Source organism: Nelumbo nucifera, chromosome 8 (assembly GCF_055504915.1).
Source record: "Nelumbo nucifera cultivar China Antique chromosome 8, China Antique-T2T, whole genome shotgun sequence".
Lineage (NCBI taxonomy): Eukaryota > Viridiplantae > Streptophyta > Magnoliopsida > Proteales > Nelumbonaceae > Nelumbo > Nelumbo nucifera.
Window position 1 is genome coordinate 58505510 of NC_142656.1, and position 17878 is coordinate 58523387.

Sequence of the window (17878 nt, forward strand, 5' to 3'; positions counted from 1 at the left end):
TAGGAGGGCTGATCTTTATCTGCAAATAAGATAAGGGATTATCCTTATCTCTTTAAAGAGAGTCCAGATCCAAATACAAGATTTGGATAAGAAAACTCCTAATGGGATTAGGAGATGCTCTCTTTAAAGGCTATAAATAGAGGAGCAGGGCGAACCTCCAGTTAATTCTTCAGTCTACTGATTCAAGAGAGAATATAGCATATAGTTGGACTGCCTCTATCTTCTGCTCTTGCTCTCTCCTGCTATTGCTGCCATAACCAGTTCGATCTCCACCTGTAGGAGTGATCAAGAAAAGTTCTTGATATTATCTTTTGGGAGAAAAGATAATCAGAAGTTGTGCTCACCTGCCCTCCATCGAATTCTTGCTGAAGAACCACCCTGTTGATTCTACTCCACCATACGCTATGTCATCTTTAGTGGGAGCAGTCTCTGGTATTCTCTTTGGGCGTGAACACATTTGTTGGGGGTTACTACTACTTCGTATTAGGTATATCCCTCTCCTACCTTTTGGTTTAAGATTTGGTTCGGTTTGGGTTCAAGATTGATTCTTGAAAATGCAGTTTTTTAAAATAGGGAATGTGATTCCCACATGGGAGAGAGAAATTTTTGAAATTTCGCCCAACCTACCCATAAGGTTCGGCCATCCATTTAATGAATCTCTCATCCCTTCAACATTACTTCATTAACCCCTTCATCTTCACCAACTTCTTCATTTGTGCTGTTAGTACCACGGGGCCCAACAGTAGCAACACCAATAACACTTATAACCTCCTCATGATCAACATATATTATCATTTCCCTCAAGTCACCATGACACGCAAACATCACCAACACATCATTTCCACATGTTAATTCTCCAATTTTCTCTTCTAGTCAAGGTTAAAGTGTCAAAAATGTCAAGTGTATTGGAAAGGCAATTTTAAGAAACGTATTAGAATACGTCTTGGATACGCATGCGTATCGGAGAAAAATTAAGATATGCATAGATACGCTTGGGAACACTATAAATACTTTAATAAATCATAAAAATATATCAACAACACTAAATATAAGACCTCAATGAGGTGTATATACATTAAATAAATATATTTTAATGATTTTATGAAAAATATATTGTAGTTAATTATAATTTCATTAAAAATCCTTTGCTTAACTATAATTTATAAATTATAATTCTTGTTTTAATGTTTTATGGGATGGGAAAAATCCAACTCTCCTATTCAACCATAAAACATGCATTGGCACAACTTCTATGTGAAAATATAATTAACTATTATGTATTATTTCTTTCCAAAAATTATAAAAAATAAATAAACATTATATAATATATTCAAAAAATAGTTATTAAAGAAGAAGTTTCAATTGCTTTGTGAATATGATAGATCATCCATAGAATTTATAATATATTGAATCATTGTAATCAAATGATAAAATATAATTAATTAATTATTTATTTTTTAATTCTAAAAATATAAAAATAAAAAAAATAATAATAATTATTAAAGAAGAAATTTCAATTGGTCTATGGATATGATAGATCATCCATAGAATTATAGTATATTCAATATTTGTGATCAAGTGATAAAATATAATTAATTATTATTTATTTTTTAATTCTAAAAATATAAAAAATCAAAAAAAAATATTAAAGAAGAAATTTCAATTGCTCTATGGATATGATAGATAAATCCATAGATCTAAAGCATATTTAGTCTTTATAGGCAAAGAAAAAAATTACATTTTCAAATTTTTTGTTAATTTATATTTTTTCTAAATATCTTCATGAAATTTCAATAAATCTACTGATAACATATAAAAAAAAAGTTGTTTTTGAATGTAAGAAATGTATATCAACATATATTTAAACATTCAAGAAATAAAAAGAAATTACAAGATATTATAAAAAATTGAAAAAAAATTACCTATTTTTGTCATATTTTTTCAAAATTTGAAAATTCTTTAAAAAGAATAACAATTCATACTTATTTCATGCAAACTTTTGCAAATCTAGCTTTCTAAGAATGAAGTTTGTAGTTTTAGAATTATTTGGGGGGTGAAAGAAGGCTTATTTCAAGGAAAATAAGCTTGCTTTCCTCCTTTAATTTTGTTAGTTTTTTGTTGTATCTTTTTTGTCAATATGCTACCGATACACCTTGATACACCCCCGATATCGGTCCGATATGCATGAAAAAAAGACAAAACATCCAATTTTCATACGTATTCCATATCTATTTTTCAAAAATACGATACGATACGCCCCGTATCAGACATATCTTATCAAAATTTCAAACCTTATTTCCAATTCTCAATCCGGTATCTTATATAAGTCACCTATAATATCGAAGTAGCATATTAGATCACTGTCAATATTATCAAGATATCCCACTTCCCGGCCCGTTTGCGTTGTACTTTGGATTCCATTGCCTCCGCTGACCACTATAACTGACTACGAACATGACCCTGCCACCTTCCATAACCTACAACATAGACCAATTACATTCAATCCCTTATATTAATATGCAGTAAATGTAAAAACATGTAGTAGAGAAAGATGAACATGTAAAATTAGATTCTAACCATGTATAGCCATGCTGGCCAATAAGAAACTTAGCCATTTAATTAACAAATGAGCAAATTAAATTCAAACGTGTCAATTCACCAGTTAATGAGTAGATATTAAGTAAACCCTAGAAGTACAACTTACCTGTCCTATTCTTACAGATGCATGCCTTACAACAAAGTATTAAACTGAAACAATACTACATTTTCAGTCTCACTTCTACCTATTGTGGGGGCAAACTTATCTAAGAGAGAGTTCACATCTGAGCACCACAAGGGGGCGCCCCACAACACTTTCCCGCCATGTATTGGAAACATCTTAGATGTTCCCAATACATCGAGTGGAGCGCCCTCTTGTGGGGCATAGATGTAAAATTCTCTAAGAGGGATAAACTTACGTTAATAAAAAATTGGATGAAAAATATACTATTATTCCTCCCATTTTATTATTTATCCCCATTCCATCTTCCTTCAACATTAGCTAAAGTCATGAAGACCATTTGGAAAGATAACATAATTTCCATTTGGTAACTAAAACAAAGATGGCCTATTTTGTGGTTGATAGAAGACAAAATACCCAAGAGTAGAGATTTGACTTTGACTAAAATCCAATGTTTCATTTGATGGTCATCAAACTCAATATCCATTCCTAAGCCAGTATTTGAACCACCACAACTTGTCTTGGTCCCTCTGCTTTGGGACTGCTTATACACCACTAATCAACCTGGAGCCAACATGCTTTCCATGTAGTTCAAACCTTGATGGGGTTAGAACATGTCAAGTTAAGCATTATATTGCACATCTAGTTAGGCTTACTGATCTTACGCTGATTGATCAATCAGCAGCCCAAGATCAGTCAGACCAATTCTATCATCCAAAATGGTGATATTTGGATGATAGAATTAGTCATTAGGCATTACACCAAACACCTGTGGCCACATCAAACACCTAAGTTTTTTAAGTCAGAAAATAATCGCAAATGCAAACAAAACATAAGGGCAAAGCTGTCATTTTCCATTTAGGCATTACATCGAACACCCATGTCTACACTATTTTAATTTGACCTCAACCAACTTTAAAATCTCATCCTACCCTAGTATAAGAACTCACATGTGGGGCCCCATATGTGCATTCAAGCATTCACATGGATCCCAAACACACCAAATAATATCCACTTATTTCGATAACACATAAGCAACAAAGCAACTGGAAAATGCAAAGTAGACAAGAAAGGAAAAAAAGGCCATTTTGCTCCTCGGTGGTCAAAGTACCGGTAAAGTCAATGAATAACTATATTTCTATGAATCTCACTGCAACATCCTTCGAATTTCATTAAAAAATATCACAAAGAAAAATCTTTATTGCCTCATTTTTTTTCGGTAAATTATTTATCAAGTAAATGCAATTACTTGGATAAGTTTTTCTTGGGAAACACTTGCCCAAATAAGTGCATTTACCCATGTTCTTTTATTTCTCATGTAAATAAGGTAATGACCATTTTAGTCATAAAAATCTATTATTAAAAGGGATATTTTTGTCTCATTTAAGTATTAGCAACTTTCTTCCTAGGTGGAAAAATTATTTACCCACCTAGGAGATGGGTATGGGTAAGTGATACCCAAAAAAATAAACTTTCACTGGTCCCACATAAATATGAAAAATGAACATGGGATTCTTGGTCAATGGGAACCAAAATCCCATTGACCAACTTTCCCCCTCTCAAAATCCAAAAAAAAGAAGGCCCCCTTAGAGTAACACTTGTCGTCATTTCTACAATTAGGTTATGCTTGGTTTGAAGGAAAATGTAGGAAAACCTATACAAGGTTTATAAAGATTTTCCTACCTTTCTTTCCTTTCCCTACTTTTTCCTTCAAACAAAACATAACTTAAGGGTTTGAAAACCCTCCTCAGTTAAGCCAAAAAAAAACAGCACCTATTTTGAAAACCCTCCTCAGTTAATAGCAAAATCTCATCAGAATTTGCAGCAGTCGTTGTTAGGCTCAATTTGGAAGGAATACAAATATAAATATGTACAGTATAAATATATACAAATAATATAAAATACATGGTTTTACACTTTACATATTTGTATTTGTACTCCTTCCAAACTGAACCTTAATTTTTCTCCACAGCGGTGATAAATTTATATGTTGAGAGACTGAATAAGAAAATGGATGTTTAAACCCCATTCTAGTGACTTAAAGCAATAACGGCAAAACAGTCATTCCACGTTCCATATACTTTTTTTTTATTTATTATCTCTTCACTCAGTAGAAGGTCAAAATTGTCATTCTTAGAAAACTTAGGGGTATTTTATGTAATTTACCCTTTTTTAAATTTATTCTAGTTTGGATAATAATTGTTATTATCTCTGGTTAACTCCAATTATTACTCATTCAATAAAATTTCAAATTCAAATTCAACATTGTTTTCTCATCAGCCCACCATTAAATTCTTTAAATATGAGTAAAATCAATTATTAAAATGTAAATATTAATAAACACTGACAATAATTATATTGATTTCATAACAATAAGCATACAGGTGCATATTTCAATTTTATCATTTTTCAGCATTTCCCATGTTCTAATAGTTCACATATTTATTAAAATATATCGTATGTTTTATTTACATATAACATATTTATGATCATGGTAAATTTAGTTTAATGTTAATAATGTAATTTTTAGAATTACTAGTAAGTATGCATATGCTTTGCATATGGCAATTTTAGACTGATGATGATGATGATAGTAATAATATATTTTCATTTTTTTAACAACTTTTTAATACTTCTATGTATAAAAATAATTTTTATTTATCACACTTATTTTTTTTAATATGACGAATATATGGTAGTAGAGATGTATCCAAATGATTTCTACAAAATTTGTTCATTTTTGTAAATTTTTTGTTTTATCTTTTTTTTTATTTTTATTATTTAATTACCACTCCAAGAGTTCGTATATTTGACCTAAAAGGTTGAACTATTGACCTACCACCAAACATGAGAACAACTTTACTTCTGTGTTAGTTTTGAATTTTGTATTTCATTACCATCATTAATAAAACAAATCTTTTTTATCACATGTTTGATTAATAAAATATTATCATTAGTAAAATATTAGAGTTGTGACCAAATGTCTTCTAAATAACTTTTGCTTTTTTGTAATTTTTTTCTTTTATATTTTTATTATTTAATATGATATTAAGGGCTAATACATTTAACCCAAAAAGTTAAACTGCTGACCATCTACCAAATAGGAAAACAACTTAATTTTTGGTCAACTTTATATTTTGCATTTCATTTTCAGCATTAGTAAAAAGAATTATTGTTTATCACATTGATTTTTATTTAGTATTAATATAAAATATTAGTGATTTGTACTTTTCATTTTTTTGTATTTATCTTTTCTAAATTTTTTTATTTAATTTTGGCATCAAGGGTTAATACATTTGACCCAAATTGTTGAACTTTTGATCCACCACACAATAGAAAAACAATTTCATTTTTGAGTTGCTTTTAAATTTTGTATTTCATTTTCAACATTAATAAAAATAATTATTGTTTACAGTACATATTTATCTTTTAATTTGATTAATATAAAACATTAGAGATGTACCTAATAGAATTTATTTAATTAATCATGGGTTAACTCCATTGAATGGATGATTGAATTACTTACCGACCATCAAATTGGAGGAATGATGTCATTTTTGGGATGGTTTTTAACATTGCTTTTATATTGCTAAAAGTATTAAATATATATCCAATTAATAAATTTTATTTATTAATAAAAAATTAAAATAATTTATTTAAAGAAACAGATATAAAATTTATTAATAAAAATAACTTAAATATAGGATTTAATGAGAAATAATGAGAATTAATACTTTCAATATAAGACTTAATGCAAGTGAATTGCATGGGGTAAAAAGAATGAATTCAAATTACATTTTCTACCCTCATAATTAGATATTGGCCAAATCAAAAGATGAGGGTATTTTAGTTTAGAACAGGATTCAATGAAAGATTATGGAAGTTAATACCTTAAATATGAAACTTAATGAGAAGGAATTAAGGCCATGTTTGGGAGTGCTTAAAAATAAGTGCTTATTTGAGCCATTAAACTTATTGGTATTTGGGAAATAAACCAGAAATAAGTGCTTATTTAAAAAATAAGGGCTTATTTTTTAAGCCCAAATTTCCAACTTTTTTACTTATTCATTTTTTTCTTCCAAAATTATCCCTAGTTGAATTTTAAAATACCACTTATAAAATTATCCCCAGTTGAGCTTTATAAATTTACTTTTATGAAAGCAATTTTAAGAAAGCACTTTTATAAAAAATACTTTTATGAAAACACTTATACAAAAGCACTTATATAGAAGTACTTTTACAAAAGCACTTTTAAAAAAGTACTTTTATGAAAGTACTTTTCTAAAAGCACTTTTATGAAAGTACTTTTACAAAAGCACTTTTATGAAATAACTTTTACGAAAGTGCTTTCATAAGGGTACTTTCTTAAAAGTGCTTTCATAGAAGTGTTTTTTTTATAAAAGTAATTTAATAAAAATGCTTTCAAAGGATATATTTTGAAAATTTGAAAGAAAATTAAGGACAAAATAGTCACAAATGCTTATTAAATGCTTATTAGAGAAAAAGACTACCAAATGCCCAATACAAAATAAGTGTTTATTCTAAAAAAGGGAAAATTCTCGATGAATACCTTGTACTTTAGGTCTAGTGCCACTTTGGCCCCTGAACTTTAAAATGCAACAATCAATACTCGAACTTTCAAAATGTGACAATCCATTACCTGACATTAACTAGTTGTTAATCAGCCGTTAAGTGACATTTTAAAAAACACAAATGCTCTTTGAGTGTCAACTAATTTTCCTTATCAACTATCCAAACATTGACAAAAAAATTAAGTCTCAAATCCTTCTCTTCTATTCAATAAAGTTGGGGTCACTAGAATGCCCACTCAAACATAGCCCCAAATTTCTTGAATGGAAGAAGCAAATATTTGGGACTGTTAATTTTTTGTCAACGTGTAAATGGTTGATAGAAAATTAAATGACACTCCAAAGGCATTTGTGTCCTTTTCAAATGTCACTTAACATCAGGTTAACTACTGATTAATGGCATATACTGGATTATCACGTTTTGAAAGTCCAAGTACTAAATTGTCACATTTTAAAGTTTGAGGACCAAAGTGGCACTAGGAACCAAGGTTCTAAATATTAATACGCCCAATACACCGGTAGGGGCGTATTGGGTAGTATAAGTATTGTTTTTTTATTTTTTAACTTTTTTTTTCAAATCCGGTTAGGGGGACCGATTTAAGGTTCCTCCACCCCCTAAATCGATCAAACCCCCTATACACCCTCTGTAGGGGCACATCAGGGTGCTCCCGATACAATACATATCAACCAATACGGGCCGATACATAATGATATTTTGAACCTTGATAGACACAAAGTACAGGGTATTAATCCAGAATTTTCCTTTTAAAAATTCAACACTTGAAAAAGTTGGGTGCCAAATGCAAATAAGTGCTTAACTGAATAAGCACTCCCAAACATGGCCTAAATAAAGTGAAAACTAATAGTTCAAATTATATTTTATATTCTCACAATTTTAAAAGAACCCCAAATCAAAACATATTTTAGTTAAAGGATAAGATTCAATGAAAGATGATAAAGAGTTAATACTTTAAATATATGACTTAATGAAAATGAATTATAGGGTAAAAAGAATGAATTCAAATTACATTTTCTACCCTCATACAAAATTCAAACATAGGGGTATCTTATCAAACAAAAATTTCACTCTCATTTAAGACTTCTAATAGTGGTAAAGATTTAAGTATCCCTACTATTATAATTTTTCCATATTATAAATGTATATTAAAAATGTATCCCGGATTCTCAATGCATCCAGTAAACTTGCCTTTCCAATATGTTCCGAATCTGATACTTAGAATATTTGGACTTGTACAACCACAGCAATGCTTAAATAACAGAAAATGGAAAACCAAATTGGCCAAAATACATCGGGAAGGTCTTTATAGTCTCAGGAGTAACCTTTATTGATGATACTAGGAAGAAAATGGCACCTTACGCTCGTTCCTGAGACATGATAATTAAACTGTAGTTGACAATTTTATTTTTTACATCTTTAAATAAGAAAGCCATTCTACAAAAAATGGACAGCAAAACCAAATGCATATGCTGTCCTCAGCACCACCGTGAAGGGGTGGTAAAAGAAAAAAAAAAAAAAAGATGAAACCTAAAACAAAAAAGGGCTGACCTCACAAATTCCCCTTAAGGAAGATTTTTTTTTCTTCTGAGAAATAAGAACACTTGTAATTTATAGTACACCGCCACTTTATCCAGGGATGAAACGGAATAGAGAGGATAAATCAAAGAATAACCCCAGTGGAGCCCAAGACAGATGAATATTCTGGCTCCCAACTAGCAGGTTGGAAGAAAAATGGTTAGCAGTTGAAGAGGGCAACTCCGGTCAATAAACTTGGCTGCCCATCATTACAAGAATGCAGACAAACAGGGCACCCTCTCATGCATGTGATAAATCAATAGGCTCCAAGCTTTTGGCAAGTCCTACCAACCATCCCATATAGTACTGCACACCTTCCGCCTGTGTTCAACTGCTGTTGTCTCCAAACAGCTCTTCCATTGAGTGACTTGAAGGCAATAAGCTCCCTTTTTTGCTCTCAAAATTCTCTTAGACGCCTAACCATATGTACAAACTGGTTATCCAGTGTTCCCTGCAACCTCAGCAGCTCGCTGTCTCATCATCTCCATCACTGCGGCCCTCCTCCGTGAATCAGACTGCTGCTGCAGCCTTCTTAAATGCTCTCTCAAATCCCTGAACAGAAAATACATATGTTGAACATTTTAAACATGAAATTTTGTAACAGTAAAAAACAACTAAAATCTCTCAAAGAAGAGTTTGTCATATGCACCTGCAACGTGGCACATGGCATTCTGATTCTTTGCAGGCACGTGCATGCAGTTGGAGAAGATACCACATTTTCTTACAGAGAAGACAACCTCCAGAAGCACGAGTTTTGCATTGTATCCCATGGCGGAAGAGACCCTTAACCTTGCGGCAATTTGGGTACTGGCAGTGAGGGGAGCGACATTGAGAAGCATGTACCAGAAGATCAAGCATTTTCCTAAGCTGCAATAGAAAATCATTACAAAATGTCACATCACCATGAAGATGGAAAATCTCCACAAAAGAAGTAAAATTAAACAGAGGGGTCATCATTCAGAAGAGACAAGGAGTTGCAATTAAACCAAGAGACGGAAACTGGGCAAATTAACCTCATTATGACAAAGGTAGTAAGAGTATTTAAAGCAAACTAAGCATTAAACGAGAAAATTAGCATGGATACCAAGTAGGTGGCAGAATTTGAAAGAAGCTCCTCTAGCCACCCACATCTGAGTCTATCTGATTACTAAAAAACCAAATCCAAATTCAATTTGAAATCTAATTGGATCTATGATGTTTAGGATCGGATTCAGATCCTATGACATTCTGGAGTTAGCCCAAGTCCATTTCGTGAATTCTAAAATAAAGAAAACTAAAAAATTATAAAAAAGGTTGACCAATCTTTGATTAAATTATGGTTCTTAAATCATTTCTTATTACCACCCAAGTCCTTTTTGTCTGCCCCTAGCTCTACTCAGTACCTTCAACTTGCAATAGATAACTCTACCTAACAAAGTGTTGTATATGGTCTTCTATGCATGTGACCAAACCATCTCAATCTACTCTCTCATTTTATCACCTATTGGAGCAACTTCTAGGTTCCTTTGTATGACTTCATTTCTAACTCTGACCTTTATGGTTTTACCACTCATCCATCTAAGCATTCACATTTCTGCAACACTGTTTTTTGGACATACTGGTTCTTAAAATTTTCCTTTTAGCTTAAGTGGTATTTGCCTTATCACATGGGATTCCGGATGCACCTCTCCATTTAACCCATCCTTCTCTAATTCTATGGATGACATCGTCTTCAATCTTTCCTTTGTTATGAACAATGTTTTAAAATGCATGGGAGGTGCATGCCTGGGGGCATGTCTCCAAGCAAGGCATCCCCAAATTGCCTTGAGGCACATGCTAGAGGTGCAGGTGCCGATGCCTCTAAGATGTACTCAAATGCCATTTGCATGAGGCTATAGGTGCACACCTCATGTGCCTCACACATGCCTTGTACAAAAAAAGAAAGAAAAGAAATGGAAAGGGAAGGGAAAGGAATAGACCCCCCCCCCTTCAGCTAGCATTATGCATCTTCATTCTTCTTAATACAAGACATCTTCCATCAAAAAGAAACAAGAAAAGCAATATGAAATTCTTCTACCTCTTGTTCTTCTTCCTCCTCCCTCTTCCTCTTGAGAGAAGGCTTACAGCTCCTTGTGCTCCGGAGGATTTATGCCTCTTACATTCTGAGCTATGCCTCACACCTCCAGGTAGCAGAGTGCCTTGTATCACACCTCCGCATTTTAAAACATTGGTTATGAACTATTAAACCAAGGTAACAGAAGAAGCCACATTAAATTTCTTGGTCTCTAGTGTGTCTTCATTTGCACTCCTATTATTGTTAAATTTACATTCCATATATTTGGTTTTAGCCCTACTTATTTTTAAACCTCTTGTCTCTAATGCAGTGGTCCATAAACCTAATGTTGCATTCAATCCTTTGCTAGTTTCATCGATCAATACTATGCTATCAGCAAACATCAGGCACAATGGGACCTCCTCTCGAATATGTTTAATCAATTCATCTATGCCTAGCGTAAATAAATTAGGACCAAATGCTGAACCTTGGTGAAAACCCATGTAACTATAAAGCAACCGTCAAACTTGAGGAAGACTTAGTCGATTTGTAGACCTTAGAAACTGGTGCGGGTATGGTTTCTGGGGAGTACAGGAGTGGGTGATTACGAAGTTTGCAAGACCAGAAGTTTCGAGCATTTCTGAGCACCTGGAGATTGAAACAACTTCAGAGAAAACTGCCTCCAAAGCACTTCCACGGGTCTTTGAAGATGGTGAAGCACAAGTATGTGTTTTCGAGAAGGGCGCAAACATTCAGTCAGTGAAAGAAATAATCAAAGTTTCGAATGGGGCAAAGGATGGCAATGGAGGGGCAGAAAGAGTTGAAATGAGTGGAAATCAGGTTAAGGAAGGATCTTCAAAAAAGAATGTAAGTTTCTACTCATCAAACAGTAAGGTTCCCTCTTGTGATTTCAGTAGCAAAAATTTGGTCCAGGAATTGGGGGAAGTCACAAGTGACGAGACCAAAAAGAGGACGGGAGAAGAAGAAGATTCGAGTTCATTGATTTTCATTGGGAAGTTGGGGAAAGATCTGTGGAGGAGGAGAATTGAAGCTGTGTCGGAGTTGATTACTCATGAAAACCCCAAGGCAGGGGAGTTGAGAAAAAAGAAAGGATCCAGTAATGGGCAGCTTGTTCGTGTCACCAAGTTCCTTCATCGTCTCAAGGAAGGACTGGTTGGGGATAGTCCATGTGGCAGATTCAAGAGAAAATACAAAAGGAAAGGATGTAAGCTCATATCTAGAAACCAGATATGCCTGACAAACAAAGGTGATGAAAACAGTTTAGCTGAGGATTCAGACAAGAAGGCGCAGCGCATTGATTTAAGTTATCAAAGTGGGGAAACACTCACAGGGGTAAAAGAGGATAAGTATAGAGTAAAGGCTTCTGAGAGGAATTGGGAGGAAGAGATAGCAGTAAGATGGTTGGGGAGAAAAAATATTGAAAGGGGGGTGCGGAGGGGGAGTAGTGAGGGCGAGAAGGAAATAGGAAGGAATAATGCCGAAGATACTACTAAGGCAAATACAATGGAGAAAGGAAAAGTGGCGTTAACCAACTAGTTGATAGACAGATAGCAGTTGGGAAATCTCTTGGTCTTTTCTTTTTGGGGGGAGAAGCGGTAGTGAGGAAGGCAATCAAACAATTTGAATAGAATAGAAGGCAGGAAAGCAATAATAAGAATACAGTCAAGGAGGGGGAATGGGGATGGGAAATGGGAGGAAGGAGGAAGGAGTCAGACATTGTTGATGAAGAAAGTGTTCTGTTGGTTTGCTGCAGGTGAGGCTTGTGAATCTGTAGTTGTGCTGCATTTGATCCCCAGAATTAGTTTGTGTGCTAATGCAGATGTTTCAAAATTCTGGGTTTCAGTTTTGTTGTGTTTCTTTCGGGGTAGTTGGTTTTGAAAGTTTTTGAGGGTGTTGTAATGGGTTTTGGGTGAAAAATTTTTCTAAGGTAAGTGTTTGTGTGAATGTTGTTTCCTTGGCTGTGATTGGAGGTGTTTCCTCAACACCTCCCAAGGTTGTATTTTGCCTTTTCTTTTTATTGAATTCTTCTTTTTTACCTTCAAAAAAAACAAAAAAGAGGACAACCTAGAATTACATCAGACCACTGCCCTATTTGCATTGAGAAAGAAATCCTAGGGGGAGGCCCCTCTCCTTTTAGATTTGAGAATATGTGGTTTAAAGACCCCACATTCAATATCAGGTTGAAGGAATGGTGGAGGGAATTCAGACCTTTGGGGAGGCTGAAAATGATAGGTTTTGCCAGAAAACTAAAGAGGCTAATAGGAAAAACAAAAGAACGGAATAAAGCCCACTTTGGAAGGATAGAAGAAATATAAGATAACCTAATTGGGGGGGGAGAGGAGATTACAAGTATTTTCGTAAATCATTTTAAGGAAATATTCTCAAACTCAAATGGAGTATTGTCAAACCTGCTGCTAGAGTTGGGGGGTGGGTGGGGTATTGTCCTAGAGGAGCAATCTATCTCCCTCTATAAAGGAATTTTTCCCTAGAAGAAATCAAGGAAGTAATTTTCTCAATGGAGAGATCTAAAGCCCCTAGGCCGAATGGCTTCTCAATGGCCTTTTACCAATAGTGTTGGCTGAAAACAAACATGTTGGAAGTCTTCAATGAATTCTTTCTCAAAGGAGAGGTTTCTCCAAGGGTAAATGTCACTTTTATCACATTGATTCCAATGAAGAGGGAGGCAAGAACCCCTAAAGACTTCAGACCAATAAGTCTGCTTGGGAGTGTATATAAAATTCTGTCAAAGGTTTTACCAGAAAGGTTAAGAAGGTGTTACCATCTATTATTTCACCTTTCCAAGGTGTTTTTGTGGAAGGAAGGCAGATTATGGATCAAATCTTGGTGGCCAATGAATGTCTTGTAGAAAAAAAAAGGATGGAGAAAAGGGATTAATGTGACTGTGTACAGTAGATCTTGAAAAAGCTTATGACCTAGTTAATTGGGAAGTCCTCCTTCAAACACTAGAAGGACTGGGCTTTGGAGTCAAGTGGAGATCTTAGATTAAAGGGTGTTTAAGCTCAGTCCATTACTCAATTCTTATCAATGGTGTAGCAAAGGATTTTATTGAGCAAAAGAAGAAGAAGAAAGGAAGAAGAAGAAGAAGAAGAAGAAGAGAGAAGAGGCTGCAGACTTAAGGCCTCAAAAGAACTGCTTCATGCGAGTGAAGCATTTGTATTTATACTATACTGGCCGTACAACACAAGAGGCCTACAAAATTACAAAAATACCCCTGCAGGCACTAAACCTGCGTACAGTACATATAATACACCTGTCAACACTCCCCCTCAAGTTGGGGCATAGATATCAATCATGCCCAACTTGTCACAGAGACCTTGGTGTTTGGAATGGTTTAGCCCTTTTGTAAAGATGCCAGCTAGTTGGTCTTCAGAGCGGATGTATGGAGTGCATACTTCGCCTGTGATGATGTTCTCTCTGATAAAGTGCTTGTCAACTTCAATGTGCTTTGTTCTATCATGTAGTACCGGATTGGCAGCGATACTTATAGCTTCCTTGTTGTCACAGAGTAGAGTCATGGGTTTGTCAACTGGAAAACCCAACTCTCCCAATAGATTCTTTATCCACATACCTTCGGCTACTCCGTGTGCCATTGCACAGTACTCAGCTTCAGCACTGGATCTAGGTACCATGGTTTGCTTCTTACTCCTCCAAGTAACAAGGTTCCCTCCTACAAAGGTGCAGTAACCACTAGTAGACCTTCTGTCACTTTGAGATCCAGCCCAATCCGCATCTGTGTAAATTTCAACTCTCAAATGTCCATGTTTCTGGAATAATAAGCCAGCACCTGGAAACTTCTTAAGATACTACAGTATTCTCTCCGCTGCTTCAAGATGAGTGGACCTAGGTGCATGCATGAACTGGCTGAGGACACCAACAGCATATGCTATGTCTGGACAAGTCAGAGAGAGGTACAACAATCTTCCTACAAGCCTCTGAAATTGCTTCACATCCTTAAAAGGTTCACCTTGGTTGTCACTTAACTTATGGTTGGGGTCAATGGGAGAGTCAGCTGGTTTAACCCCAATCTTTCCAGTGTCCTTAAGCAAGTCTAGGACATATTTCCTTTAAGAGATGAAGATACCCTTATTTGATCGGGCAACCTCAATTCCAATGAAGTATTTGGCGGGTCCTAGATCTTTCACTTCGAACTGAGTGGCAAGGAAGCCCTTCAAACTTTGAATTTCATCCTTCCAGTCACCAGTAACAATTATGTCATCCACATATACTATTAGGGCAGCCATTTTACCTTCTACCCTTTTTACAAACAGTGTGTGATCTGACTAACATTGCTTGTATCCCCTCTGCTGAACTGCAGTATGAAATCTGCTAAACCAAGCTCTTGGTGATTGCTTCAGCCCATATAAAGACTTCTTTAACTTGCACACTTTCTGTTCACTTCCTTGAGCCAAAAAACCGGGGGGTTGAATCATATAAACTTCCTCTTCCAAGTCACCATTCAAGAAGGCATTCTTGATGTCAAGCTAATGTAGATCCCAATTCAGATTTGCAGCAAGAGAGAAAAGTACTCTAATAGAGTTCATTTTGGCAACAGGGGCAATGAATCATATAAACTTCCTCTTCCAGGTCACCATTCAAGAAGGCATTCTTGATGTCAAGCTGATGTAGATCCCAATTCAGATTTGTAGCAAGAGAGAAAAGTACTCTAATAAGGTTCATTTTGGCAACAGGGGCAAAGGTTTCTACATAATTCCTCTCCACAGTTCCATCAGCCCCATGCTTAATAGTGAACACCCATTTACATCCAACTGGATCGTTTCCCTTAGGGAGATCAACAAGTTCCCACGTGCCATTCTTATGAAGAGCATCAATTTCCTCCTTCATGGCATTTGTCCATTCTAGTACTGAGAGAGCTTCTGCCACATTCTTGGGAATAGGGATACTGTCAATGGAGGTAAGGAAGGCACGAAATGAAGGTGAGATGTTCTCATAGGAAACAAAGTTGGAAATGGGGTGTAGAGTGGTGCACAACTTAACACCTTTCCTGTGGGCAATTGGAAGGTCAAGATCATTAGCAACAGGGAGGTCAGGACCATCATTGGGGGTCAAATTACCTGAGTGAGTATGATCTTCCCCCGAGGAGTTTGATGGCACTTGAGGTACAGCTTTTGGATTCTCCACAGCTCTTGAACTTGGTTGAAATTTGCGACGACGAGAAAAAACACGGAAAGGTGGAGGATTAGAAAGAGAAGGGGGAGAAGGAAAAGGATTAGGAAGAGGAGGAAGCTGAACCAGTTTCTCCTCATGCCTACACTCCCCCTGAGGAGAAACAGGAAAGAAGGGCTCATCTTCAAAGAAGGTAACATCCATGGAGACATAGAATCTTCGAGAAACAGGATCAAAGCAACGATACCCTTTCTGAGAGAATGAGTAGCCAAGAAATATGCACGGGATAGCACGAGAGTCCAATTTCCCCCGGGTGGGAGATAGGTTTTGGACAAAGCACCGACAACCAAAAACACGAGGGATAGAAAGAAGAGGGGCCTTAGGAAAGAGAAGCTAATATGGGGCTTTGTACTCTAACCAACGAGAGGGCATTCGGTTAATGAGGTATGTAGAACAAAGGACAGCCTCAAGCCAAAATCGTTTGGGAACATTCATGTGGAGTAGTAAACCCCGTGCCACTTCAAGGAGGTGTCGGTTCTTCCGTTCAGCCACACCAATTTGTTGTGGCGTACGGGCACAAGAGCTCCGATGAAGAGAGAGCCATGTGAAGCAAAAAACTCCGTGAGGTCACTATGAAAAAACTCTTTTGCATTGTCTGACTGAAATATTTGAATCTCGGTCTAAAATTGGGTGAAGACCATCTACTGAAAATCTTGGATAATTTTTTGTACTTCCTTACGAGTTCGCATTGGATATACCCAAGTGTATCTGGAATAATCGTCAATGAAGTACTTGTAGCCACTCTCAGAAGGTGAAGTAACAGGGCCCCACACATCAGAATGCACAATGTGAAAAGGAAACTCAGATTTACTATTTCTTTGAGGAAATTGACTTCTACAATGCTTGCTTAACTGACATGTTTGACAAGAAAAATTAGAAACAGACAACGACTTGCACAGTTCTCAAGCATGTAGAGTCCATCAACCATACGTCCCCTACCAATTGTCCTCCCCGAGGCCAGATCCTGAATCACACAATAGGTAGGGAAAAAAGTCACAGAACAGTTTAAGGAATTTGTAACACTACTGACTGAGAACAAATTCAAAGGGAATTTTGGAACATGAAGAACATCAGAAAGAGTAAGGCCGAGGGGAAGAGAGAGAGTTCCTTGACCAGCTATGGAAGTGTATGATCCATCATCTAGTCTCACTTTATCTCTTTCGGAAAGAGGGTGATAAGTTTGAAAGTAAGAGGACATACCAATCATGTGCTTTGATGCTCCAGAATAAATGATTCATGGAGAGTCAAGGTTGTGAGAAGCAACATGGAAAGTTGTGGTAGGATTACCTGATGTGGATGCAAAAGAGGTGGTGGGAAGAGCATCCATCTGGCGAATTGCTCTACCATAAAGCTCCAAACGGTCACGGAAGGAGTTTACAATATCCTCCCTTGGGTCAGATCCAGAGTAGCTATGTTGGCCATGTGGTGTTTGAGTCATAGTAGAAGTGGAGGGGTGATTCTCCCGAGTAACCATGTTGGCCATGTGGTGTTTCTTGGTACCTTGTTGCCCAGGCCTTCTAATTACATCTGAGCCTTGCTTCTTAGGTAGATCCTGAGCCCACTTTGGTTTCCCATGGAGATCCCAACAAGTATCTTTGGTGTGTCGGGGCTTCTGACAATTAGTGCACCACAATTTTTCCTTATTCATGATTCTAAGTTTAGAAGTACTCAAAACCAAAGGCACACTACCTTACAGAGCTGCTATAGTCCACAACTAG

The 17878-nt window shown here is 35.8% G+C and overlaps 1 protein-coding gene across 2 annotated transcripts in view; it reads right to left on the reverse strand.

Moving 5' to 3' along the window:
- Positions 1 to 8629: 8629 nt before the first annotated feature.
- Positions 8630 to 17878, reverse strand: part of LOC104612622 (histone acetyltransferase HAC1-like) — a 66028-nt gene continuing 56779 nt past the window's right edge. For both annotated transcript variants that reach the window (XM_010280109.3, XM_088892616.1), the window contains exons 17-18: positions 9552 to 9769; positions 8630 to 9454 (exon numbers count right to left, since the gene is read on the reverse strand). In XM_010280109.3, coding sequence (XP_010278411.1) covers positions 9340 to 9454; positions 9552 to 9769 — 333 coding nt within the window. In that variant the 3' untranslated portion in view covers positions 8630 to 9339. The remainder of the gene's footprint in view (positions 9455 to 9551; positions 9770 to 17878) is intronic.